The 27,390-nt window shown below is 42.7% G+C and overlaps 1 protein-coding gene and 1 non-coding gene across 9 annotated transcripts; one reads left to right on the top strand and one right to left on the bottom strand.

Annotated features, from left to right (window-relative positions):
* Nucleotides 1-1,043: 1,043 nt before the first annotated feature.
* On the bottom strand, nt 1,044-1,115 carry trnap-agg (transfer RNA proline (anticodon AGG)). The gene has a single exon. It is a non-coding gene; the product is annotated as a tRNA-Pro (tRNA).
* Nucleotides 1,116-2,929: 1,814 nt separating this feature from the next.
* On the top strand, nt 2,930-27,383 carry LOC115103157 (GRB10-interacting GYF protein 2-like). Of its 8 annotated transcripts, none has more exons than XM_065005798.1 (28): nt 2,930-3,038; nt 8,456-8,507; nt 8,705-8,858; nt 9,095-9,190; nt 9,368-9,581; nt 9,869-9,977; nt 10,239-10,309; nt 10,555-10,587; nt 11,881-11,994; nt 12,479-12,711; nt 12,966-13,113; nt 13,220-13,453; nt 13,711-13,934; nt 14,261-14,405; nt 14,523-14,689; nt 15,055-15,296; nt 15,671-15,801; nt 16,058-16,158; nt 17,252-17,347; nt 17,519-17,689; nt 18,156-18,389; nt 19,143-19,274; nt 20,268-20,513; nt 21,862-22,058; nt 22,366-22,505; nt 22,794-22,996; nt 23,513-23,660; nt 26,496-27,383. In XM_065005798.1, exons 1-28 carry the CDS (start codon nt 2,936-2,938, stop codon nt 26,561-26,563), a joined length of 4,206 nt encoding a protein of 1,401 aa, XP_064861870.1. In that variant the 5' UTR covers nt 2,930-2,935; the 3' UTR covers nt 26,564-27,383. The 8 variants fall into 8 exon arrangements, with proteins under 8 accessions (XP_064861870.1, XP_064861871.1, XP_029479728.2 ...); XM_065005799.1 differs by having other exon boundaries at nt 12,479-12,705; XM_029623868.2 differs by having other exon boundaries at nt 2,931-3,038; nt 9,368-9,479.
* The last annotated feature ends 7 nt before the right edge of the window (nt 27,384-27,390 follow it).

Genomic DNA, 27,390 nt, shown 5'->3' on the forward strand with positions numbered 1-27,390 from the left:
GGTCTGTGTTAGGGAGGATACATTGGCACGGGTGTTGTTCGTCTCGGGCCTGCAAACTATGGCAATATAACCTCCAAAGACCGGGTTGCCAACATATTAAAATAATGATTGACATATTTTCACAAAAAAAATGTTGGGATTAATTTACTCATACTATTTCGTCTATCCACAAGCTAACACAATAACTTAAAACTGAAGCTGGAAAGACTCCAAACTAGCTGCGTTTCGTTTGACTTTTTTTCCATTTACATTTTTTTGTATATATCCATAAAAATGATGACAGCTGATTCATGATTTCGACTGGCTGAGAAACTTTGCCTGCATCTCTCTCTCGTCCCGACTCCCGACCTCTACACGTCCATTACTATGGGACAGTAGGGAGATTGAATTTTAATATTGAAACAATGTTGCAAATGTCAGAGACATTCTGTTAGTCTAACAGAAATGTGAGATAATGTCCAGATGCTTTTTATAGTGGAGATCAAGTTTATGACTTCCCTGCCTGGGCTAATGAGGCAGTAGATTGCGCAGTCAGATAGAACAGAGGAATTTTAACATCATACATTTAGCAGGTGGTAATTTGTGGAATAGACACCGGCTGGAATGGCTTTTAACCAATCAGCATTCAGGAATAGACCAACCCGTTGTATAAAAATGAAATAAACAATAATCTTGCCACATTTGCTCTAAACGCTTTACCGAAACTAGAATCAGAGTATGCTATTAATTGAAATTACCTGGTTTAACATAATCTCGTTCTAAATTATTCTAAACTTTTGCCCTAAACAGACAGAAACGAAAGCGAACAGCAAGTTAAGACAACATATTTGCATATTTAACAACCTCATTTGTTTGTGTATTCTGCTTCCACCTGTGTGTGCAATTGGTGTGTAAATCACCTCAATGTAATTACAAGGGTCTAAAATCAACTGAATCTCAATTTTGTTTGATAATTTCTGTCATATTTTGTCTGAAATATAATGACATGTAGGCTATATGTTTTGCCTAAAATTATAAAAGAAAGTGTGAGAAATATAAAAAGAGGGCTCGTCCGGGATTTGAACCCGGGACCTCTCGCACCCTAAGCGAGAATCATACCCCTAGACCAACGAGCCACGATAGAAGATACTGGAATTATGTGATTTTCTTCGTTTAAAACAAAGTTTTTTATGTTTTTTATTTTGAAAATTCAGATTCCTGGACGATAAGGTGCCCCTGTTAAATATGTAACGTCAGTGCTATGTAAACAACAAATGAGTTTTTTTTTTCTTTTTCATTGAACCTTTATTTAACTAGGCAAGCCAGTTAAGAACAAATTCGTATTTACAATGACGCTGGGCCAACTGTGCGCCGCCCTATTGTACTCCCAATCACCGCCGGGTGTGATACAGCCTGGATGATTGTTCAGTAAAATTAGAACAATAAATATTCCGAATTGCACGTGATCAACAATGTTTCTGAACAGACTTCAACATGCCATGGAATAGTTGTTAGCTAGCTAGCCAGCAACAGCGATGGACACCCCAGCCCACTAAGTCATGCATCATCAGACGCACCTTTACTTTTAACCAAGTAAATTGGACTTAAGTTTTCAGCGTTGGCCCAGTAACCGGAAAGTTGCTGGATCAAATCCTGGAGCTGACAAGGTAAAAATCTGCCGCCCTGCCCTGAGTAAGGCAGTTAACCCACTGTTCCCCGGGCGCCGGAGACGTGGATGTCGATTATGGCAACCCCGGCACCTCTCCTATTCAGAGAGTTTGGGTTAAATGCGGAAGACACATTTCAGTTGAATGCTTTCAGTTGTACAACTGACTAGGTATCAGCCCATTCCCCTTTTTGTTATTACATTATATATAATGAGCATTACTAGGCTTTGATTGGGTATAGGTCGTTTTGACAGCAAGCTAACGTTATCTAGTTAAATTAGCTTGTTAGAACGTGTTTAAACGATTGGAAGCTTTCTATTGACTCACTTGTCATTCATTACGTTCAAATTACACGGGGTACTGTGATATGTATATGTGTTGTTAGTTACTGCTAACTGTTGTCAACTTAATATTTGTGTTTACTTGTTGTATTCCTTACCGTCGCCCAAAGTTAACAACCGCTCTCGCCTCATGTCGATCTCAAGTGTCAAATTATGTAGCGCTAGCTAGCTAAGCAGTTATCGCGCTTCCGTTTATAATATTGACCACTAGATGTCTCTGTGACACCACAAATAGCACCTCGTTAGTTACTGTCTTTGATGCGTGTATTTGGCTTAAGCCAAGTTTTCCATAATATAAGAAAACGTTTATATTTTTTAGCATTGTAGCCCATCAGCAATCATTCATATTTATCGTTGAATTTGCTAAATTTTTGTTCACATGATCATGACACGGTAAAGTTAAACAATAACAGGTAATTCATCTGTAAATGTAATCAGAGATGAAGAGGGGAACTCTGATGTGTATCAAATCAAATTGTATTTGTCACATGCTTTCGTAAACAACAGGTGTAGACTAACAGTGAAATGCTTACTTACGGGACCTTCCCAACAATGCAGAGAAAAAATATATATAAATATATACACGGGGTACCAGTAACGAAGTCTATGTGCATGGGTACGAGGTAACTGAGCTAAATATGTACATGGTAAATAATAAACAGTAGCAGCAACGTATGTGATGAGTCAAAAGAGTTTGTGCAAAAAGGGCCAATGCATGGATTGTATCATTTTATGTATGCATGCATGATGTTTACAATGATGCACTTAATCAGATGTAATTCTGTAACTTCTACAATATTTGGTCAGAATAAGACTAACATAAGATGTTCTAAGGTCATAGTTTAGTCTACACGTACAGAAATCATACAGATACATTCAGTACGATTTGTACTTTGCAAAATATGCTGTCAGCGAATCTTTCTTTGGCATACGGGTCTTTATCGGGATATGTATTGTCATGTGACCCATTCTCAGCCATCTTGTGGAAACGGAGAGAGAGCCACACACAACTCGAATACAAATAAACCCTGTGCTGTCAGTAAAAGCAGAGGTAAGACAGCGAAGCTAAATGCACAGTTTTGCTATAAAATAAAGCTAAACTATCGAAATAAGTATTCACGATGCTAAAGATCCCAGTTTCCGCGAATTCAACGCGTTTATGAGTGTTGTTATACCAGCATGTTTGCTTGGCCTTGAGGCTCCGGCCTCAACTATGTGGTGGCACCGTATTCCGTCCGGAGCGAGATGGGACGTTTTCCAACGAGAACCTCTTGTAGCGGAAGGCTCGTAGGCCGCACGGAGGTTTGGGGGTTAAGCGTGAACTCGTGTCAGCTCACAATACTTCTGCGATTTTGTAACAGTATGACTCTTTGTTTGTTTTCCTTTTGAGAAGCTTAGCATTTTCGTAGAAATGACCGATCAGTGATCGATCGTTACTGAAAGTTTTGTAAAACAAAGTTCTCTAGTTAGTTATGTCGACCAGTTAGCACAGGTTACTGTTCTAGCTAGCTATATAACAGCGTATCATTATGTATGGATAAATACAATAGCTAAAACGTTAACTATTACGCTATCAACTTGATTAACTAGCTAGTTAGCTGTCATGCAGTTACTTAGCTAGCTTGCCAAACAGCTTGGTAGCACATTGTGGCTAGGCTAAATGTCAGAAGGTTAGCCAACATTTCTTTAGTTGGTTAACGTTAGCTATCTAACGTTTAACTTATTTTATAGCTAATGTCTGTCATAACGTTAATTAACATGGCTAGCTTGCTAACGTTAGCTAGTTTGTATTGCCAACTCACTAGCTAGCATCTAGGTAGCTAAAGTTTCGTATGGGAATGTGTGTCGGATTATCAGGCTAATTATGGCCAGCCATATGGGAAGCTAACGTTAGTTAGCTACTAGCTAGCTACTGTAACTCATGTGTTGGAATCAATGAGGTAAACCTGTATATAGATCATTGTTTGGAATAGATATAACGCGTTTATGCAATTTATTAAACTTAATTAAAAAGTACAGTTATTTGCCAGACAGCTAATTTGTCAAGTTCCTTATTTTATAATAACGTGATACGATATTGATAAAACATAGACATGCATGTAGAAATCATTTGAGTTTGACATTGAAAGTTAGACTACTTCGAAACCTAACTAGCCAACAGTCCAAATATTAGCTGGTTGAAACTTGAATATATAACTTGCATTTATATCAGTCACAAACTAAACCATTCATAGACGCTAACTACCTTCAGCCCTATGGACTATAATATAGTATAATCTGATCAGGATTTTTGTTAAGAGTCCCGACGCTCATTAAGAACGTTAAAACCCATCACTTGCGTTACTGTTTTGGAAACCCAAATCAAATATTTTATATCAGCAACAAATCATTTTCAACAAACAAAATGTTCTATTACTACACAGCTTTATAGCGTTCGGGTTCCCACACGGCCATATTTCCATTTTACAGCGCTTGTTTACAGAAGACGGAGGCGTAACTGTTCTAAATAGCCATCTGCGTCGTGAACACCAGTGTGTAAACGGAAGATGGACCCCACAAACGTGTTGTCACTGAAAAATACTCTAGGCTGGTTTACCGGTTAAAACAGTGTACAGTAAGTGTATATTTAGCGTTTGTGAAATAATTTTGATGTGAAACTAGAGGACTTTATGTTTCTAGAACCTTATCACAATTGTGAATTTATTCATGTTTAGATTAAGTTTTGGGTTGTTTTGGCTGCTAGAGCCAATTCTCCTTTAAACAGAACATGCACGGGCCTTGGAATATAAGGAGCAACATTAGCCCAATAATGGACTACAGGAGCAGGCTACTGAGAGTGACATAATACGGCATCTAATCAATCATTTGTGGCTAGTCTCCATTCTTCACTGGGGCTGTTGTGGTGCAGGATCTCTACAGAAGTTGCAGCTTGATATTTTTTTGTCACCATAAATAATGAATTAAAATTCTAATGTTGATTGGCTGTAGCCCATATGTGGCTTGCAACAGGTGGGAAGTTCAACAACAAATGCTTTCAGTTTATTCTATAGCTATCTGGCTAGACAGATTGTGGTTTAAACATACCTTTAGGCTGACTAAGGGTCATCACTAAGGGTCACTAACTGATCTGTGAACTTTAGCTACAGTGCCTTCAAATTATTCATACCCCTTGACTTATTCCATGTTTTGATTTATAGCCTGTATTGAACACACATATATATATATAAATTCTCACCCATCTACACACACTACCCTATTTTCATAAATATTCACACCCCTGAGTTATACTTTGTAGAAGCACCTTTGGCAGCGATTACAGCTGTGAGTCTTTTTGGGTAAGTCTCTAAAAGCTTTGCATACCTGGATCGTACATTTGCCCATTATTCTTTTCAAAATTCTTCAAGCTCTGTCAGAATGGTTGTATATCATTGCAAGACAACCATTTCAGGTTTTGGCATGGATTTTCAAGTAGATAAGTCCAAACTGTAACTCTGCCACTCAGGAAAATTCACTGTCTTCTTTGTAAACAATTTGAGTGTAGATTTGGCCTTGTGTTTTTGCCCTGCTGGAAGGTGAGTTCATCTCCCAGTGTCTGATGGAAAGCAGACTGACCAGGTTTTCCTCTAGGATTTTGCCTGTGCTTAGCTCCATTCCGTTTCATTTTTTTTATCCTAAAAAGCTCCCCAGTCCTTAACGATTACAAATATACCCGTAACATGATGCAGCCACAACGATGCTTGAAAATATGGAGAGTGGTACTCTGTAATGAGTTATGCTGGATTTGCCTCAAACAATTTTTTGGTCCTGAATACAAAGTGTTAATTGCTTTGCCACCTTTTTGCAGTATTACTGCCGTGTTGCAAACAGGATGCATTTTTTTGGAATGTTTTTATTCTCTACGTGCTTCCTTCTTTTCACTCTGTCAATTTAGTTAGTATTGTGGAGTAACAGTGTTGTTGTTCCATCCTCATGGCCATTACTCTTTTAACTGTTTTAAAGTCACCATTGGCTTAATGGTGAAATCCCTGACTGGTTTCCTTCCTCCGGCAACTGAGTTAGGAAGGACGCCTTTATCTTTGTACTGTGTGTATTGAAACACTATCCAAAATGTAATGATTCACATCATCATGCTCAAAGGGATATTCAATGTCTGCTTTTTTTTTTTTTACCCATCCACCAACGGGTGCTCTTCTTTGCGAGGCATTGGAAAACCTCCCTGGTCTTTGCAGTTGAATCTGTTTGAAATTCACTGCTCAACAGAGGGGACCTTACAATTATCTGTATGTGTGGGGTACAAAGATGAGGTGGTCATTCAAAAATCATGTTTAACACTTGTGCACACTGAGTCCATTGAACTTGTGACTTGTTAATCACATTTTTAATTCAGAATGTATTTAGGCATGCCATAACAAAGGTGTTGAATACTTATTGACTCAAGACATTTCAGCTCCAGATACTCAACTAGTCTGAAGGACAGTTTTATTGCTTCTTTAATCAGAACAACAGATTTCAGCTATTCTAACATAATTGCAAAAGGGTTTCCTAATCATCAATTAGCCTTTTAAAACAATCAACTTGGATTAGCTAACACAATGTGCCATTGGAACACAGGAGTGATGGTTGCTGATAATGGACCTCTGTACGCCTATGCAGATATTTCATGAAAAATCAGCCGTTTCCAGCTACAATAGTCATTTACAACATTAACGATATCCACTGTATTTCTGATCAATTCGATTTTTTTTATGGACAAGAAATGCTTTGCCTTTCAAAAACAAGGACATTTCTAATTAACTGCAAACTTTTTAAGGGTAGTGCGTGTGTGTGTATTTTACATATATATGATACCTCAAGGGTTGCGCTACAGGTGTAGGGATGCACAGATGTTACATTTTTGGCCGATATCCGTTATTGTCCTTGCCAAAAAAAACAATACCAATACCGACATCCGGCTGTGATTGGGAGACCCATAGAGCGACACACAATTGGCTGAAATGTTGTATTGAATTAAGAGAACCATCAATTTGATTAACAGTGTTCTGCTCTAAATTCTGAGTTGTTAGGATCAAGGATTTCTCTGTGCTCCATTTATCTTTCCCTCGATCCTGACTAGTCTCCCAGTCCCTGCCGCTGAAAAACATCCCCACAGCATGATCACAGCATGATCACCATAGGGATTGTGCCAGGTTTCCTCCAGACATGATGCTTGGCATTCAGGCCAAAGAGTTCAATCTCTGTTTCATCAGACCAGAGAATCTTATTTCTCATGGTCTGAGAGTCCTTTGGCTGCCTTTTGGCAAACTCCAAGCGGGCTGTCATGTGCCTTTTACTGAGGAGTGGCTTCCGTCTGGCCACTCTACCATAAAGGCCTGATTGGTGGAGTGTTGCAGAGATGGTTGTCCTTCTGGAAGGTTCTCCCATCTCCACAGAGGAACTCTGTGACCATCGGATTCTTCATCACCTCTCTGACCATGGCCCTTCTCTCCTGATAACTCAGTTTGGCCGGGCGGCCAGCTCTAGGAAGAGTGGTGGTGGTTCCAAACTTCTTCCATTTAAGAATGATGGAGGTCACTGTTCTTGGGGACCTTCAATGCTACAGAAATGTTTTGGTAACCTTCCGCAGATCTGTGCCTTGAAACAATCCTGCCTCGGAGCTCTATGGACAATTCCTTTGACCTCATTACTTGGTTTTTGTTCTGACATGCACTGTCAACTGTGGGACCTTATATAGACAGGTGTGGGCCTTTCCAAATAATGTCCAATCAATTGAATTTACTCCAATCAAGTTGTAGAAACATTTTAAGGATGATCAATTTAAACAGTATTCACCTGTGCTCAATTTTGAGTCTCATAGCAAAGGGTCTGAATTCTTATGTAAATAAGGTATTTAAATGTTTCACTCATTTCTAAACATTTTTTGCTTCGTCATTATGGGGTATTGTGTGTAGATTGAGGAAACCAAATATTTAATTCATTTTAGAACAAGGCTGTAAAAAAAAGTCAAGGGGTCTGAATACTTTCAGAATGCATTGTACATTTCAGTGCGATTATGAACTGTCAAGAAGTCCTTAATAAAGAAATCTTTAAAGATCTATTTCATATACAGACTATACAGTACATGGCTCTGGCAATTACCTAAATAATTGGTATTATGTACCTGACAGAGGATCGGGTGATGCAATATTTGTCACCATCGAATGACCTTTAAAATCCGAATTTGGGTCTGTAATCTGTGGCATAAAGAGAAATGGGATCGAAGATTTTCAATTCCATCAGCAGATTAATTAGTAATTGCCCTTTTGTGTGTTGATCAAAGGATGTTGAATGATGTCCTTGCATTTTCCTACACCCGCAGTAACATCTGCTGAATATGTGTATGTGACCAATACAATTTGATTTGAATACCTTTCCAAGAAAAATATTGCATTGTTAATACATCTAATCATTTTGGCCCTTTCCTTCCAATAGAAGTTCTAGGAAGAATGGCAGAAACTCAGACACTCAACTTCGGACCAGAATGGTTGGTATAGCATCATGTTAATATGAAATCTTGTTGAGCTGAAATGTTGTATTGAATTAAGAGAACCATCAAGTTGATTAACAGTGTTCTGAGTTGTTAGGCTGGTTTGTTTTTTGACACCTGGTGCAGTGTTGAGGCCTGCCAGTTGTCCTCTAAACTTCACTTTTGTTTGTCTTTCTCCTGTCCCTCTTCACCAGGCTCCGGGCCCTGTCTGGCGGTGGCCATGGGGGTGGTAGCAGCAGTAGCGTTGCCACCTCGCCACCTCTCTCACCTGCAATGCCAAAGTATAAACTTGCAGACTACCGCTACGGGAGAGAAGAAATGCTAGCACTTTATGTTAAGGATAGGGAGGTGAGGCAAAGGGATTCCGATGTGTTCTAAAAGGATGCAGAGATACATGATTGGCATACAAATAAAGTTACTTGTATCGGCAGCTTCTGGAAAGTGCCCCAAGACAAAATTATGATTCAGACTTTTGTGGAGTGAGATTTCTTTAAAATTCAAATATATTGTCACTTTCCTGTAATATGTGTAATAAACCTGACAATGGATACTTGCTCATACAATTTCTTCCTTCTCCTTATCAGATCCCTGTAGACCTGCACGATAAGGATTTTCTGCCCATTTTACAAGAGGAGCCCCTGCCACCACTGGCACTTGTAGCATTTACAGAGGAAGAGCAGGTTGGTTCCTTCACTGTTAATTTACGAAGCCATGTTAGAATGAATATGCTAAATTAAGACTGCACCTTTCACCTTACCCTGTCTGTTTGTAACCAAATATAGAGAATTGTTGGTTATAGACAGGTCTGCCCCACCTCCCCTTTTTCTTTACTCTTTCTCCCTCCCTCTCCCCCACAGAGAAATTTTTCCATGTCTGTAAACAGTGCAGCTGTGCTCAGGCTGATGGGGAGAGGAGGGGGTCCTGTTGGGCCAGGGGCGCCGAGGGGTCGAAGTACCTCACGGGGTCGAGGTGAGGAAAGAGCCCTATTCTCTCTGTGTCCATCTCAACAGTCTGAAGAGGCTTCCTCTGCTTGTGTCCTCTTCATCTGCGCTAATCAGAAAAACAGACTAGGTGAACTGTTAATTTCTTTCATGTCAATAAAGGAAAGGAGACGAGGAAACTACTTTAGACTATTGGCTGTTGAGACCAGTGATTTATATATAGGTTGAGACCCACCCCTAAGAATCTTAACAATGTCTGCCAGCTTCACAGAAGGGATGTAACCGTAGCACTCTGTTAATAGGCTTGATAATGCTCCTGTCAGCAGAAGCTATCGCAGCTGGTTGAATTCATTTTCACCAGCTAGCTCCAACATTAAAGTGTGGCGTGTATGTGTATTTAAAATGTGTGTCTGGTAGGTCGGGGTAGAGGAGATGGAGGGTTTTACCAAAGAAGTTTTGATGACGTGGAAGGAGGCTTTGGACGCGGGGGCAGGGAGATGCACCGCTCCCAGAGCTGGGAGGAGAGGTAATGGACTATCCTTACTGGAGGCACAAACGTGGAACTGGAATTGTCACGCCCATTAACCTTTGACTTCAATGCATGATTTATGCAAATCTTCATGTTAAGTGGATGCATCTTAAGATGGGTTCCAGGCTAGTGGAATGAGAATGATCAAAACCCATTTGGTTTATAGTGTTGACATATTGTCATGTTTTTGGTTATATCCATCTGTGTTTGACTATCTGCATGCTCAGTCATTATTTTTGTCTTTTCTCCTTTTCAAAGTCATGCTGAGTCTATTTTCTCCCCATCTAGGGGAGACCGAAGGTTTGAAAAGCCAGGTCGAAAAGAGCCAGGTTTGTGCTATAATGTGATATAAATAAAATGGCGGGTTAAATATAATCAATGCTGTTTGAATGTGATATAAATAAAATGGCGGGTTAAATATAATCAAAGCTGTTTGAATGTGATATAAATCAAATGGCGGGTTAAATATAATCAAAGCTGTTTGAATGTGATATAAATAAAAAGCGGGTTAAATCATTTACAGGTAATGTAATCACTTTGCTTTCTCTCTCTCTCTGTTCCATTGACTTGGCAGAAGTTGCTCCTACCCACTTCCTGATGAATCATAGTAAGTTTTCCCTCCAGGGTACTCGTTCGTAAACCGTGCGTACAAAATGGACCCCAAAATGTGCGTGTGCCAGTTTTCACGCAAAAGTTGTAATGTATAAAAACTGAACTTGACGTGAGAATGTGCTTTCCTCCCCGCCAACTTTAAACCATGTGTACACAGTTTCTACTGGTTGAACTATTCCATTGCAAGAAGGCAGAATTAGCCATGTGCAAATGGTAGCTAAAAAACAGGTAGCTAAATATAAGATGCAGTCATTTCCCATTAGTGAGAGGAGAGAAAAAACATTTATTTTATCTTTGCATTCTTAAGTAATTAGAAATAGGCATCTATTTTCTATTTATTTCATTTATATGATCATTGAAGAATCAATTCCTCACCTTTTCTGACTGATGGCTTCATACTCACGAAATTACCTATAGGCCTCCAACAATTTAGGATAGGCTACCATTCGTCCCATCTCTCATTTAATTGGACCTACTTCACAGTAGGAAATAGATAAGCTATTTCAAGTATTTTGCTCTATGCGATCGGTTCACCTTTTCCATTGGAGTTTGTAGGCTACGTCTGAATAAAGTAATTTCTCGAGTTGACAATATTTCATTTATAAACATAATACATTATACGTATATCATAACCATTGCAGAATAAATTCCTCACCTTTTCTGGCCATGAGTTCATATTCCCAAAGTAGCCATGCAACTAATGACCATGCACATCTCTAATATAATTGGGCCTGTTAGATAGGCTATTATAATAAATAAAACCATCTGAAAGGGGTTTAGAACAGAGTAGAATTTAACAGATGAACACAGTTGATCTTTTGATCTACCACTAAGTAAGCCTACTTTAGTATTATTTTCTTTCCGAATAGACAGTTTCAGAGATGGTGGGCGGTGCAACATAATTGAATTTATACGATCTGTTAACAGGTCCACAACAATTCAGAAACGGTCAGATACAGCAATGTCACTGCAAAATAAATACATTCTGCCAACACCTCCAAAGACATTTGGCTAAGTTTGCTATTGCTATTTACTTGTGGTACCTTTATAGGCTGTACACTACTTAATCAGAAAACAATACAGCTATGCAAATGTTTAGACAACCTCACAACTTATTTACTGTGACCAAGGATACCCTCAGGCTAAAAGTTTGAATCTCATGTATTTCTTGAAATTGTGGCGTTGCTACATATGTATGTATTGAGTGTTTAAAAATATATATATTTAAATAAAAATGTCAACATTGATGTTATCCTTTTGATAAAATAAAGTTATTCCTTTCCTCCAGTCCGTGCTAACTACGAGGAGGTTGGGACCAGTGTGGGGGGCCTGCCAGTGAGGAAGCATGACTTCACGCGTTCGGAGAGTGAGAACTGGCGCACGTCCCGGGATGAAGTGAATGGTGAGGATGGGGAAGAGGGGGGTTGGCGCCTGACTGGCGCCTTGGCATGTGCCTTGCGACGGGACAGCGACCGGTGGTGCCCCCCGAGTCCAAGTGTGCCCTGTAGTCATCTCACACTGCTGCCACCACAATGTGTCCTGTCGTGTGTGTGTGTGTGTGTGTGTGTGTGGGTGATGGTTTCAATTGCAGGCCAATCTCGATACAACTCTAAAAGGGAGATTTTTTAAAAAGCTGGTCTTATCCTGAACTCACAAATCACAATGGACACCTCAAATCATACTAAAATCCCTCTCTTGTTCAGGCCTTATGGCCAACCAAATGAGAACAGGTTTTCAACAGGAAATACTCCAATCTGTCCATAGCTTCATAAAAGAAAGCATCACATGCATCTAAGAAACAGCAACATAAAGTGGTGGTCTTCAATGTGAGGGAGTGGCTGGCGTAGAGCTGAGTGACGGGGTCCTTAAACAGCTCTTCTCCTCAGACGGGCCGCGGTCGGCAGGGTGGCGAGAGGCCCACCCAGGGGAGCAGCCGAGGCAGCGCAGGCTCCCTTTCGATGCCAGGGAGGACGAGCGCGGCTACAGGCATCCCCCATCGGCCAGCGGCAGCCTGGAGGAGGATGGAGGGGGCAGCCTGCCAGAGTGGTGTCTGGAGGACGCTGAAGAGGAGACGGGCACCTTCGACTCCTCTGGAGCCTTCCTTTCGCTCAAGGTTCGAGTGAGTGAATAGTCCGTTTAGTCAGTCTAACGAACATCACTTGTTAATGGGTGCTGGGCCAAAGAAATGTTTAAGAAATTAGTAGGACCTGCACACATGATTTGAAGTCTACCAAGTAGTTATACAATGATTTGTTTTCCCCGAAGGGCAATTTGTTTGCTGCAATTACAAATATGGCATCGGAGCACTGTGAGATGTGGAACTCTGCCAGGCTGCTATGAGAAGGATATATATATATATATATCTCCCCACAGAAAGCTCCCAAGGAGCCCATCCTGGAGGAGGCAGAGCTGGACTTCAGACCCCTGGAGGAATGTGACGAGGCTCTGGAGGAGGACGGACACCCCCGGGAGACCAAAGACACAGACGGAGAGGCCAGGAGAGAGCCCATCAGAAAACAGGGTGAGTTAAAAGTGGAAACTGTCCGGCATACTGTATTTTTGCTCTCAATACTAAACTGTCTATGTGGAGATAAACATTGATTCGTGTGTCTTGTTTTTGTCTCTAGATGTGGGGAGAACGATAGAGGCGGCGCCCCCTGCTCCCTCTCCTACTGAGCCCCTGCCCCCCAGCCAGCCCGATAGAGTAGAGGAACCTGAGGGGCCATTGGAGAAGCCACTTGAGCGACCCCCTGCCCCGGAAGACAGGCCAGAGGGCAACAAAGTCCCCCTGCACACCCCTATGTCCAACACAATGCTGGACTCTCTCTCCATCCCCCACACTGTTGCACACACTCTCACAGGTAGGTTTACATACAAGCAGTGGAGGAATGCAGTCAAATCTCCCACATTTGTGCCCTCTTGAGGCTGTGTTTGGTGACGTATTGTTGCGTCTTTCTTTAAACCACCTCCACCTCTGAGTAAATGACACCTTTGTTTCCCGCAGTAACCTTGTGCTTAAATTATACACACAGGATTGCATGTAGTTTGAGATTGTCAATTGTGAGATCATTCCGTCTGTGAGAGACTAACCCCACACCCTCTTGCCTCTCCTGTCCAGTGTCGGCCCCGTCGTCCACCATCCAGATGCAGCAGAAGCCCCTGGATGTTCCCGTGCCCGCCCCGCTGCCCTTCAGTGCTAGCCTCAGGCCCCAGAGCACGTCTACCATGGCTCCTAACAATATGGCCACCAGCATGGGCCTCATGGCGCCCATCGGAAGGCCCACGGCCATGCCACCACACCACACTATGGATGAAGATGAGGGACTGAAGCACTTTGAACAGGTTAGTGGACAATGACTACGGTTTCTTGAAGTTAGTTGGTTACAGAGCTGCATGTTGAGCAAGTTAGTAAAAGTTACCAAGCTGGTTTTGGTGTTACTGAATTTAGAGCATGTCTGGACATGAAACGTGCAGTGTGGGTTCATTTTTGGAACACGTCAAGAATATGGAGACGGTGTTTATTGAATTATAATGAAATGATTGCAATTTTTCTATCTCTCTCCCTGCAGTAAACTGAGATAGTGGTGTTTGTTTTGGGATACTGTCATGGTGCTCTACACGTACTCCCTGAACGAACAATACAATTTAACTCTCGCTCGCTTTTATAGGAGGCAGAGAAGATGGTGGCGTATCTACAGGACGGTGATGACCGGCTGGCTGCCAAGAGCTCAGCTACCAAACCAGCCGGCCTGCCACTCACACACGAGGCTGCTCTGAAGTGGTTTTATAAAGACCCCCAGGGAGAGATACAGGGTGAGACAGAGTGAGGGGAACGGGGATTCTCTAAATGAAAATCTGCATACACTGCAACCAGTAAATGGAGACATTTCAGTGACTTTGTCAAATCTAATAATGTCTCCCCCTCTCCAGGTCCTTTCAGTAACCCGGAGATGACAGAGTGGTTCCAGGCGGGCTACTTCACCATGACCCTGCTGGTGAAGAGAGGCTGTGACGAGGTCTTCCAGCCCCTGGGTGAGATCATCAAGATGTGGGGCAGGGTGCCCTTCGCCCCCGGTCCAGCACCGCCACCCCTACTGGTAACCATCACACACCTGAGCTCCATCCAGCATTCTAGAATTCACTACTTTGTATTATCCTGAAATGAATCTTAATTAGTCTATGAGCAATTCAAAATGTTTCCGATGCACCTCACACCATCTGCATCGTCTCATGGTCAAAGAAAGTTTATGTTTAGCTTAGGGCACGTTCAGAAGGCAAATGTTGTGACGTTGTCATTCCTTATTCTAAGTCAGAGGCTTGTTCACTCTACATAACATATTGAACGTTCCACAACATTGTGCCATACTGAATGCAGCCCAGGTCGTTGTCCCTTTGCCTGTGTTGTGGCTCTACTTCTCTGTTCCCTTGCCGATCTGATGTCTTACTCGGCCTGTCTCCCCAGGGTGATGCCGGGGACCAGGAGCGTCTGAAGCGGCAGCAGGAGCTGACGGCCCTCAACCTGTACCAGCTGCAGCAGCTGCAGTACCAGTACCTTTTGAGGCAGCAGTACGCCCAAGCCCTGGCCCAGCAGAAAGCCCAGGCCCTCAGCTCAGCACCACACCAGCAGCAGCAGCAACAGCAGCAGCAGATCAACCTCCTCCTCCAGCAATACCAGGCCCTCAAGATGAGGTCAGCAGAAAACACGTAAGCATATCTGCACAAACACCTCTGCTGCAATACCAGGCCCTCAAGATGAGGTTGGAGACACAGCTTCAGCATTACTAGGCCCTCAAACACTCTCACTTGGCTCCACCCCCCTTACTAGCACTGACTTTGCTGATAGCTACTTTGAGAAAAAAAAATATGCTTACTATGACAGATATGTGGTTGTCCCACCCAGCTATATTAAGATGAATGCACTAACTGTAAGTTACTGAATGATGAAGACATACTCGCGCACTCAATATTACACGGGTTCTCCTCAAACATCTTTCACTGTGGGCATTATTCAATGCCGTGTCAACATACTGGTGTGTTCTGGTTATTTATGCCATTTCTGTGTTTGGCTCCCTGTGTAGAACATCTGAGTCTCTCTTACCTCCTGTGACTCGGTCCATGTCCGTACCAGAATCCCAGGGTTCTGTGTGGGAAATGCAGAACACCTCTCAGGCCTCCTGCACATCAAACATCCAGCAACCCACACCCAGTGGTAAAACTTAATGCAGAACACACACTGAAAACATTAGCACTCGTTTTGTTTTGGGCTGATGTTTATAACCAATTTAGCTTTTGAAAGTTTGAGTATCTGAACCTCTTCAATGACAGCAAAAGACAGTGCTCCTCAATTCACCAAAAAGTGGAGAAAGCTCAAAATCATATGAATTGTAGGGAATGAATGGGGATCAATGATATATAATGACCATCCATCCAGCCTTACTAACTGACTGTTTTGTGTTCCTGTGCAGCGTGGGAGGGCAGCAGTGTGTGGGATCTGCCCATAGACTCCATGGCCCAGGCCCCCACCATAGAACAGATGCAAAACCTAGAGAAGAATAAGGCTGCCAAGGTAAGAGCACCATATTTTCTGTACTTATGCAATCCTAAGTTGTAGATCTTTATGAAGTGCCTGGGGCTAGGGCTCAATGTGGGGAATTTGACTGTTTTTAAACACTTTTAAGGGTTTAGCGTTATGAATTGCCACATGCAGCAATAAGACTGTGCCTGAGTATCTGTGCCTATGCTTCACTCAGTGGTGTAAAGTATTTTACTATACCGGACAAAAATATAATCGCAACATTTTAAAATGTTTTTCATGAGCAGAAACTTTCCATACGAACAAAAAGCTTATTTCTCTCAAATTTGATGCACAAATTTGTTTACATCCCTGTTAGTGAGCATTTCTCCTTTGCCAAGATAATCCATCCACCTGATGGGTATGGCATAATAAGAAGCTGATTAAACAGCATGATCATTACACAGGTGCACCTTGTGCTGGGGACAATAAAAGACCTCTCTAAAATGTGCTGTTTTGTCACACAACGCCACAGATGTCTCAAGTTTTGAGGGAGTATGCAATTGGCATGCTGACTGCAGGAATGTCCAACAGAACTGTTGCAAGAGAATTGAATGTTCATTTATCTACCATAAGTTGCCTCCAACATTGATTTGAGAATTTGGCAGTACATCCAACCAGGCTCACAACCGCAGACCATGTGTAACCACGCCAGCCCATGTCTAAGTATTGGAGTGTGCCCCTGGCTATCCATAAATAAAATGGTGCTGTCTGGTTCGCATAATATAAGGAATTTGAAATTATTTATACTTGAACTTTCGATTATTAAGTCAAATCAAATACTTTTAGACTTTAACTTGTATTTTACTGGATGACTTTCACTTTTTTTTAAAGTCATTTTCTGTTAAGGTATCTTTCCTCAAGTGTGACAATTGGGTACTTTTTCCGCCACTGGCTTCACTCTGCTACAACGTGGTAGCTACTGGCCCAAAACAGCAGAGCATTTTTGCCTTGTTCTTTAATGTTCTTAGTTGTATGTGGAAATCGGCCCGACAATGCAGTTTCCTTCGTGCATCGCTGAGTTATGTGAAAAGGTGTTTTTTATGTGGTTGTGATTTACTTATTAACTGTAAATGTCTTTGATCAGCTGGAGCTGGAGCGGGGTGAGGCAGAGCTGAGTGCCAAGAGGGAGGAGGAGGAACACAAACGCCAGGAGGAGGAGCAGCTAGCACGTCAGAAACAGGTGGGGGGGTTCATTAGACTGTTGCCTGCTGAAATATGCATGTCAGCTTTGTTGATGTTCAATATATGATTGCCTAGAGTTGCAAGATTGACCCATTAGCCTGTAAATTCCTAAGAGGCGGCCTTAATTGATGTTTTATGCAACTGATTTGATAGATTTCTCTATCCACAGGAGGAGGCATTGAAGAGGCAGCGGAAGCAGCAGCAGGAGGAGGCACAGCGCCAACAGAAAGAGGAGGAAGAGGAACGGCATGCGCAGGAGGAGGCCCTCCGCAGACTGGAGGAGAGGAGGAGGGAGGAGGAGGAGGAGAGGAAGCAAAGGGAAGAGTTCCTCCGCAAACAGGTGCTGGGTTTCACAATAAAGACCAGTACAGGGTCTTCTTCAGTAGGCACCAAATAGAACAACATTTAGTACAACGGGAAGGAACAACCTGGTTTTCAATAAGAATTACTCAATATTTTGCTACTGTGTGCCTAATGAATACGACCCTGCCCTTATTGTTTGGGACAGGTGATACCAAATGCAAATTTCCACATACAGGTGTAGGATCTTAATTTGATCTGTATTGTCACAGCAACATAATTCAGCAGCAACAAGATTTTTATTTAGTCCATAATGTTGCTTGATTGGTGGTTAGGCTATTAGCTGGCCTAAAGTAGGCTTCATGAAATATGCAATACTGATAATATAACTGTGTTAGTGTGGGTTTTCAGTGAATTTATGTAAATCAGAAAGCACATCTGCATTTCTCAATAAAGTTGGCCCTATTTAAACATTTTAAAAAAAACGTGTTATCGTTCCTCCTTAGGAGGAGGAGCGCCGAAAGCAGGAGGAGCTGGAGGCCCTGAGGAGGCATGAGGAAGAGAAGCGGCAAGAGGAGGAGGAGGCAGCGGCTGCGGTAGCTTTGGTACGGCAACAGCAGGAGGAGGCGAAAAGGAGGGAGCAGGAGGCGGCGAGGCAGCAGGAGCTAGCCAGACAGAGGCAGCAGCAGCAGGAGGCGCTCCGCCGACTACAGCAGCAACAGCAGCTAGCCCAGATGAAGGTAACTAACAGTATAACACCTTAAGACACCTAACACTACAACAGCTAGGTACCATCGACTGCACAATTAGTGATGGGGAGGGGGGATCGATAGTTACATACGGGATGTTGTTTTTTATGTATCGTTTTGACAATATTGCAATATTATTTTTGCGCTAGTTGGCTGTAACTGCACAGCTTGTTCTCCATCTTTTTAAGTTGGGATCCAATTAGTTTTCAGCACTTATTTCCATGACTGATTTAAAACTCGTTTTGTCATGGCTCTGTCTTGTCCCTCTGCAGCAGACATATGGTGAACAATATGTTTGGAACATCAAATCGCAATAAAAAGAGTGTCGAATCGCAATACATATAGATTCGCATTGCATATTGTGTCGGCACCAAAGAATCGTGATAATACTGTATCGTGAGGTCCCTGCCAATTCCCAGCCCTATACACAATACTATATTATATAAAGTCTGCCTTAGGAAAGAGGTATTTTGACCTCAATGGGACTTCCTGATTAAATAAAATATAGCCTATAAACAATGCACTATCCTACCAACAATAATTGAGGTCAGGATATCAGAAATACTGTATTTGACCTTTTAATTGAACATTAAAATGGGATGTTGGCCTTTTGGTCTGGTATTTATTGTGCTAATCACATCCATGAGTTCCTGTATGTGAATATTTCTTTGTCATGGATACAGCCCTGACTGTCCTGCTTGCCGTTCTATCACTGACTAACCGAATCTTTGTCCTGTCCCATAGCTGCCGTCTTCCTCTAAGTGGGGCCAGCAGTCAGCAGTCACGGCAGCAGCCATCTCTCAGTCCCAGAACGCGCTGTCGCTCGCTGAGATCCAGAAAGTGGAAGAGGAGAGAGAACGACAGGCACGAGAGGAGGTAAGCGCAGCTACAGTCAAAGTATTACGTTTAACATGGGTGACACTCCTTAAACCTCTTATATGGCTGCAATCCTGTTAACGGGATTGATATGACAACAGCCAGTGAAAGTGCAGGGCGCCAAATTCAAAACAACACAAATCTCAATTAAAATTCCTCAAACATACATGTATCTTTACCGTTTTAAAGGTAATCTTGTTGTTAATCCCACCAGTGTCCAATTTTCAAATATGCTTTACAGCGAAAGCACCACAAACAATTATGTTAGGTCACCACCAGCTCACAGAAAAATTCTGCAATTTTTCCAGCCAAAGAGAGGAGTCACAAAAAGCACAAATAGAGATAAAATGAATTAACCTTTGATGATCTTCATCAGATGACACTCATAGGACTTACAGAATTACATGTATGTTTTGTTTGATAAAGTTCATATTTATATAAAAAAATCTCAGTATACATTTGCGTGTTACGTTCACTAGTTCCAAAAACATCCAGTGATATTGCAGAGAGCCACATCATTTTACAGAAATACTCATTCTAAATGTTGATACATACAATTGTTAGACATGGAAATATAGATATACCTCTCCTTAATGCAACCGCTGTGTCAGATTTAAAAAAAACTTTCCAGAAAAAGCAAACCATGCAATAATCTGAGACTGCACTCAGAAAAAAAAATACAATTATCCGCCATGTTGGAGTCAACAGAAATCAGAAATAACATTGTAAATATTCCCTTTGATATTCATCAGAATGCACTCCCAGGAATCCTAGTTCCACAATAAATGTTTGTTTTGTTCGATAATATCCATTATTTATGTCCAAGTAGCACGTTTAGTACACAAATCCAAACGCTTGTGCAGGTCCAGCCGAACGTCGGACGAAAACTTACTTAGCACTAAGGTAGCATGAAATAGAATTGTTCTACAAATCCATCATGCTTTATATCCTAGATCCGTAATCATGAACCCCCCTCTCTCTCCACCCATGCAGCAGCGGCGCCAGCAGGCGGAGCACCTGAAGCTCCTGCAGCAGCAGGCCCTGCAGGAGGCCCGGAATCCCCAGGCCAAGCTCTCTGGCTGGGGAAGCGTGGCCAAGCAGCCGGCCACGACGAAGTCCCTGCTGGAGATCCAGAGAGAGGAGGCCCAGCAGGTGAAGCAGAGGAAGGAGCAGGGGGCTGGGGGCCAGCAGCCCAGTCACCCCACAGTCACCCAGCAGAACCGTGCCCAGAACAGAGCTGTGAGTTGGTTCGCTCGATCATTCGTTCATGAATTCGTCTGCATTCATTCATAGTCTTCGATATCATGTATTTGGCGATGTGCTGATACTGTTGTCTAAAAATGGGACCCACGGCCGTTTCAAAATGTGTGTAGTTGTGAACTAGCTCACCTAATTCAGCTAATCAAGAGCTTGATGGTTATTTGACATGTTGAATCAGGTGTACTAGCTGTAGACTAGATCAAATACATGGAGAGGCTTGGGAGGTTGGGGAAACATTCCTCTTAACTTCTTTACGCACCTATCCCGGTAGTGGGATCATTTTCATCAGCATCCGCTGAATTGCAGAGCACCAAATTCAAATTAAATTACTAAAAATATTTAATTTTCATGAAATCATAAATGCAATATAGCAAAACACAAAACACTGGCGTGTCACAAAGCTTTTCGGCGAAAGCATACCAAGCGTTTATGTAAGAACATCTCTCAGTAGACAAAATATTACAAACAGCTAGCAGCAAAGTAGATTGGTCACGAAAATCAGAAAAGCAATCAATTAAGTTGCTTACCTTTGATGATCTTCGAATGTTTGCACTCACGAGACTCCCAGTTTCACAGTAAATGTTCCTTTTGTTCCATAAAGATGATTTTTATATCCAAAATACCTCCATTTGTTTGGCGTGTTATGTTCAGAAATCCACAGGCTCGAGCGGTCACGACATCGCAGACGAAAATTCCAAATAGTATCCGTAATGGTCGTAGAAACATGTCAAACGTTTTTATAATCAATCCTCAGGTTGTTTTTACAATATATAATCGATAATATGTCAGCTGGAATGTAGCTTCTTCCATAGGAGAGAGAGAGAAAATGGCTGTTGCGCATGAAAAACTCTGCTGGCACCCAGCCATCCACTCACGCGATGGGTTTTTCAAAATAAAAGCCTGAAACTATGTCTAAAGACTGTTCACACCTTGAGGAAGCCATAGGAAAAGGAATCTGGTTGATATCCCTTTAAATGGAGGCAAGACATCCAATGGAACAGAGAGCTTTCAGGAAAAATAGCACTTGTTGGATTTTCCTCAGGTTTTCGCCTGCAATATCAGTTCTGTTATACTCACAGACAATATTTTGACAGTTTTGGAAACTTTAGTGTTTTCTATCCTAATCTGACAATTATATGCATATTCTAGATTCTGGGCCTGAGAAATTGGCCGTTTCAAATGGGTATGTCTTTTAGCCAAAAACAAAAATACTGCCCCCTACACTGAACAAGTTAATCAAAGACAACCCTGTTTGAATACTACTTGGACGTAATGACACTGGTCTGACCAGGTTGGATCTCTCTCTCTCTAACCCCTCTTTCCCAAGACCACCGCTCTGAGCCCCTCAGTGTGGGGCTCGGTGGCCACCAGCGGCGGGGCTCCTAACTGGGGCGGTGACAGCAGCATCTGGGGCGACAGCACCAACTCCAACATGGGCTTCTGGGAGGAGGAGGTGGCCCAGGCCCCACCCCCCGCCAGGAAGCCCAACGCTCAGAAGAACAACAAGGGCAACGCCAACCTCAGGTACAACCTCAGGACACTTTTACAGCTCGCAACTGATTGACAGTTTATATTTTGTCTGCTGGACTCAAGGAAAGTGGTTGGAAGGACAATTTTATACCACTAATATTTGTTTTATTTATTACGGGCAGAGTCCTAGATTCTGCTGAAGTTTACGTTTCACTTAGTCGTATGTTGTCAACACATTAAGTGAAAATTCCACTGAAGTGGAAGTATATTCAAATTAGGCTGATATAATTCAATACCATGGATCACTTGGTTGTTCAAAAGGAAGTCAGTGTATCTAATACTGTGGTAACTGTGTGAGCAGCAGTCGGGCCAATAAGAAGGTGGAGGAGGAGGAGAAGCTGCTGAAGTTGTTCCAGGGGGTTAATAAGAGACAGCAGGATGGCTTCATGCAGTGGTGTGAGAAGACCCTGCACACCCTCAACACTGCCAACAACCTGGATGGTGAGTGTGTGTGTGTATATGTATGTGTGTGTGATATATATATATATATATATATATACCCCCTCAACACCGCCAACAACCTGGACTGTGAGTCTCTCTATAACGTACTATACAAACCAACAATCTAGGTGTCTGATATGGCACCCTATTCCCTATGGACCCTGGTCAAACAGTGCACTTTTTAGGGATTACGATTCCAATTCTAAAGGGAACTCAAACCTAAAGTAATCTTTACTGTGTGATCCCATCTTTAAAAGTCACCTGCCCCTCTTCCTCCTCTGGCTGCAGTCCCGACATTTGCATCCTTCCTGAAGGAGGTGGACAGTCCGTACGAGGTGCACGACTACGTGCGCGCCTACCTGGGGGACACGTCCGAGGCCAAGGAGTTTGCCAAACAGTTCCTGGAGCGCCGTGCCAAGCAGAATGCCAACCAACAGAAAGCGCCCCCGGCCCCGCAGAACCAGCAACCAACACTAAAACAGCAACAGCAGGTGAGAGAGAGACAGCAGAACAGGTCATTGGTGTGACTTTGGTCTAGTGGTAACATTCCTGGCCCCCCCCCAGAGACCGGGGTTCAATCCCTGCTCCAACCCTTCAATCTGTCTCCCACCTGCCTGTACCCTCTTTGATTTCCTCCCTGTCTAAATAGTCAAAAATAACCCCAACATTTTTTAGTTATGTTGTAGTCTAGTCAGAAAGATAGAATTGTACAGATTTCCCTGCTTTCCCATGTTGTCCTGGTCACATCCCTGGGTCTTGATGAGCAGTTTGTGTGTCGAGTCAGGTGTGTTGGTTCTAAGCTGGATCAAAAGTTCTCCCATAACAAGGTTGGTCAGTGACCACTGTTCATTTGCTTTCAATATGTTACTTTGGACCATCATGTAGAGAGAGAGAGAGACCTAATATTGCTGGACCATAATATTTCAGAAATCCATACATTAATCAATACCCTGCTACCAATGTTAGTAGTTATCTGACCCCTCATTTGCTTTGTGACTATTTCCCAGGATTCAATGTGGGGTGTAAGCGGGACAGGCTCTCCTCTGTACCAGTCAAACCACACCAGCCTCCAGCAGCAGGCACGCTTTGAGACAGTCACCTCAGGGAAGAAGAAGAAAAAGCAGAAGATGGTCCGGGCAGACCCCAGCCTGCTAGGTGAGGAATAGACTATTAAAGCACTGTTTGTCAATGTTTTTTTGTGGTACTTTAACCCCTTTTTCTCCCCAATTTTGTGATATCCAACTGGTGGTTACAGTCTAGTCCCATCGCTGCAACTCCCCTACGGACTCGTGAGAGACAACGGTCGAGAGCCATGCGTCCTCCAAAACATGACCCTGCCAAGCAGCACTGCTTCTTGACACATTGCTTGCTTAACCCGGAAGCCAGCCGCACACCAATGTATCGGAGGAAACACTTCCAGCTGTCGACCGAAGTCAGCATGCAGGTGCCCAGCTCGCCATAAGGAAATCCCAGCCGGGCCAAACCCTCCCCTAACCCGGACAACGCTGGGTCAATTGTACCCCGCCTCATGGGTCTCCCAGTTACGGCCGGCTGTGACACAGCCTGGGATTGAACCCGGGTCTGTAGTGATACATCAAGCACTGCGATGCAGTGCCTTAGACCGCTGCGCCACTCGGAAGGCCCATCAATTCGTTTTTTTTATCGACTTTCTAAATCTCTTCTCATATTTGATACAGCTTTAGCTGGCAACCCAGAGCATGAACCATCCACCAATAGTGTGTTTAAAGAAACAGTGCTACACCAAGACATTCTAGTGAAAAGCCGTAACAGCAAGAAAGCTGAATAGCCAATGTTTATATGGCTGAGAGCAGGCGGGATTCTTGGCTAATCACATTCACGTTGAAATGCTGTGTAACGTGGATGCTAAGCCATTCGTCAACCACTACCCTCTAGAAAGTCAAGGTATTCGTCAAACTATTTTCCTTAAGTACGCAATGTCACGATTACAAAGCTATGCAATATTTTTATTTATTTCACCTTTATTTAACCAGGTAGGCAAGTTGAGAACAAGTTCTCATTTACAATTGCGACCTGGCCAAGATAAAGCAAAGCAGTTCGACAGATACAACGACACAGAGTTACACATGGAGTAAAACAAACATACAGTCAATAATACAGTATAAACAAGTCTATATACAATGTGAGCAAATGAGGTGAGAAGGGAGGTAAAGGCAAAAAAAGGCCATGGTGGCAAAGTAAATACAATATAGCAAGTAAAACACTGGAATGGTAGTTTTGCAATGGAAGAATGTGCAAAGTAGAAATACAAATAATGGGGTGCAAAGGAGCAAAATAAATTAATTAATTAAATACAGTTGGGAAAGAGGTAGTTGTTTGGGCTAAATTATAGGTGGGCTATGTACAGGTGCAGTAATCTGTGAGCTGCTCTGACAGTTTGTGCTTAAAGCTAGTGAGGGAGATAAGTGTTTCCAGTTTCAGAGATTTTTGTAGTTCGTTCCAGTCATTGGCAGCAGAGAACTGGAAGGAGAGGCGGCCAAAGAAAGAATTGGTTTTGGGGATGACTAGAGAGATATACCTGCTGGAGAGTGTGCTACAGGTGGGAGATGCTATGGTGACCAGCGAGCTGAGATAAGGGGGGACTTTCCCTAGCAGGGTCTTGTAGATGACATGGAGCCAGTGGGTTTGGCGAAGAGTATGAAGCGAGGGCCAGCCAACGAGAGCGTACAGGTCGCAATGGTGGGAAGTATATGGGGCTTTGGTGACAAAACGGATTGCACTGTGATAGACTGCATCCAATTTGTTGAGTAGGGTATTGGGGGCTATTTTGTAAATGACATCGTCAAAGTCGAGGATTGGTAGGATGGTCAGTTTTACAAGGGTATGTTTGGCAGCATGAGTGAAGGATGCTTTGTTGCGAAATAGGAAGCCAATTCTAGATTTAACTTTGGATTGGAGATGTTTGATATGGGTCTGGAAGGAGAGTTTACAGTCTAACCAGACACCTAAGTATTTGTAGTTGTCCACATATTCTAAGTCAGAGCCGTCCAGAGTAGTGATGTTGGACAGGCGGGTAGGTGCAGGTAGCGATCGGTTGAAGAGCATGCATTTAGTTTTACTTGTATTTAAGAGCAATTGGAGGCCACGGAAGGAGAGTTGTATGGCATTGAAGCTTGCCTGGAGGGTTGTTAACAGTGTCCAAAGAAGGGCCAGAAGTATACAGAATGGTGTCGTCTGCGTAGAGGTGGATCATATTAACTTCTTGATGCACCCATCCTGTTAGCGGGATCAATTTCAACCGGGACTGTAGCTTCTTCAATAGGAGAGAGAGATATGTCTGCTCCAAGCTGTTGCGCATGCAAAACGCTGGCACTCAGCCATACATTGACGCGATGTGATCTTTCTCGCTCATTTTTTCAAAATAAAAGCCTGAAACTATGTCTAAAGACTGTTCACACCATGGGGAAGCCATAGGAAAAATAATCTGGTTGATATCCCTTTAAATGGAGCGAAGGCAGGCAATGGAACAGAGAGCTTTCAGGAAAAACAGCACTTCCGGTTGGATTTTCCTCAGGTTTTTGCCTGGAATATCAGTTCTGTTATACTCGCAGACAATATTTTGACAGTTTTGGAAACTTGAGTGTTTTCTATGCTAATCTGACAATTATATGCATATTCTGGGCCTGAGAAATAGGCAGTTTCATTTGAGTACGTTTTTCATCCAAACATCAAAATACTGCCCCCTACACTCGAGGTTTTAAGGAGAAAAAGTTGATAATCTCAGAAAAGATCTGTACTGTTGTACGTCTTGTTCACGTTATTCATGCTGGTGTTGGGTTGTTGAGCCAGCGCCCAAATGATTCCCATTCACTCCTGTGCACTCCTTGACTCAGAATGTACTGTTCTCATTGGCGTTACGACTAATGCTAATTGGATTAGCATCTCTTCTGACTACCACATGCATACCTCTCATACTAAATTCACTTTCCCTGTTCTCTCTCATCTTCCCAGGTTTTTCTGTGAACGCGGCGTCTGAGAGGTTGAATATGGGTGAGATCGAGACGGTGGAGGACTTTTAAAGGGACTGCTCTGCTGCCAACCCCACTGACCATATCGTTCTGAACAGCTGCCATTGTACCCCCTACAACCACCACCTTCACACCCCAATGTCCCTTTCCTTTTGTGAACAGCATCCTCTTTCCGTTCTGTTTTGTACTTTAATTTAACATTTGTCATTGGAAGCTGGGGACGCTTTCCAGTGCTAGAGGACCCCTCAAAAAACATCCCTAATGAGTATTTTGCCCTATGTGAGACAGGGAGAAGGCTAACGAAGCAGCCAAACAATCAAACAGAACCATAAAAACCAACCAAGCATTGAATCGAACAACAAATCAATCAATGTAAAGGCCTAATCTGACTTCTCCCAAAGAAAAGAGCTGAGGGCAGGACATGGATGTCTCTCCCTGTCTGTGGTCGGCTGTTCAGTCCCCTCCTAGTATCTTGTCTGAAAGTATGCAGAAGAGAGACGTTACCTGATGCAATCTTCTCCCCATGAAGTTGAACGCATTGGGGGGGGGGTAGAGAACTTTTTTCTGTTTTGTTATTTTTATTTATTGAATGTTTTTCTCCCCCTCTTTTCTCCTTCCTTCACTCCTGTTTGTGGATGGTGGTGGTATTGTAGGAGCCAAGGATGTGTGTGCCCACTGATGTCCTGTTTTAAGGATATGTTTGACCGTTCCAAGTAGTTATCCATTTCTTGTAAAATACTAGGCTGTTTAAAGAATAACCTTTCAATTCTGCATCTGTATTATAATATATGAAAATGATGAACTACTGGAGTCATACTTTTCTATTGCGGTATGAAATAAAACAGTCTCTTGTGTGGGCTGTTCACACCTCTCTTTGA

The sequence above is a fragment of the Oncorhynchus nerka genome, linkage group LG20, assembly GCF_034236695.1.
Source record: "Oncorhynchus nerka isolate Pitt River linkage group LG20, Oner_Uvic_2.0, whole genome shotgun sequence".
Classification (NCBI taxonomy): Eukaryota; Metazoa; Chordata; class Actinopteri; order Salmoniformes; family Salmonidae; genus Oncorhynchus; species Oncorhynchus nerka.

Bases quoted from the DNA above. Each gene is read 5' to 3' on its own strand.
- LOC115103157 (XM_065005798.1), top strand. From the start codon at position 2,936: ATGTATTGTCATGTGACCCATTCTCAGCCATCTTGTGGAAACGGAGAG. The intron at 11,995-12,478 runs GTGAGGATGGGG...TCTTCTCCTCAG, and splicing joins GTCCCGGGATGAAGTGAATG to ACGGGCCGCGGTCGGCAGGG. The intron at 16,159-17,251 runs GTAAGAGCACCA...GTCTTTGATCAG, and splicing joins AGAAGAATAAGGCTGCCAAG to CTGGAGCTGGAGCGGGGTGA.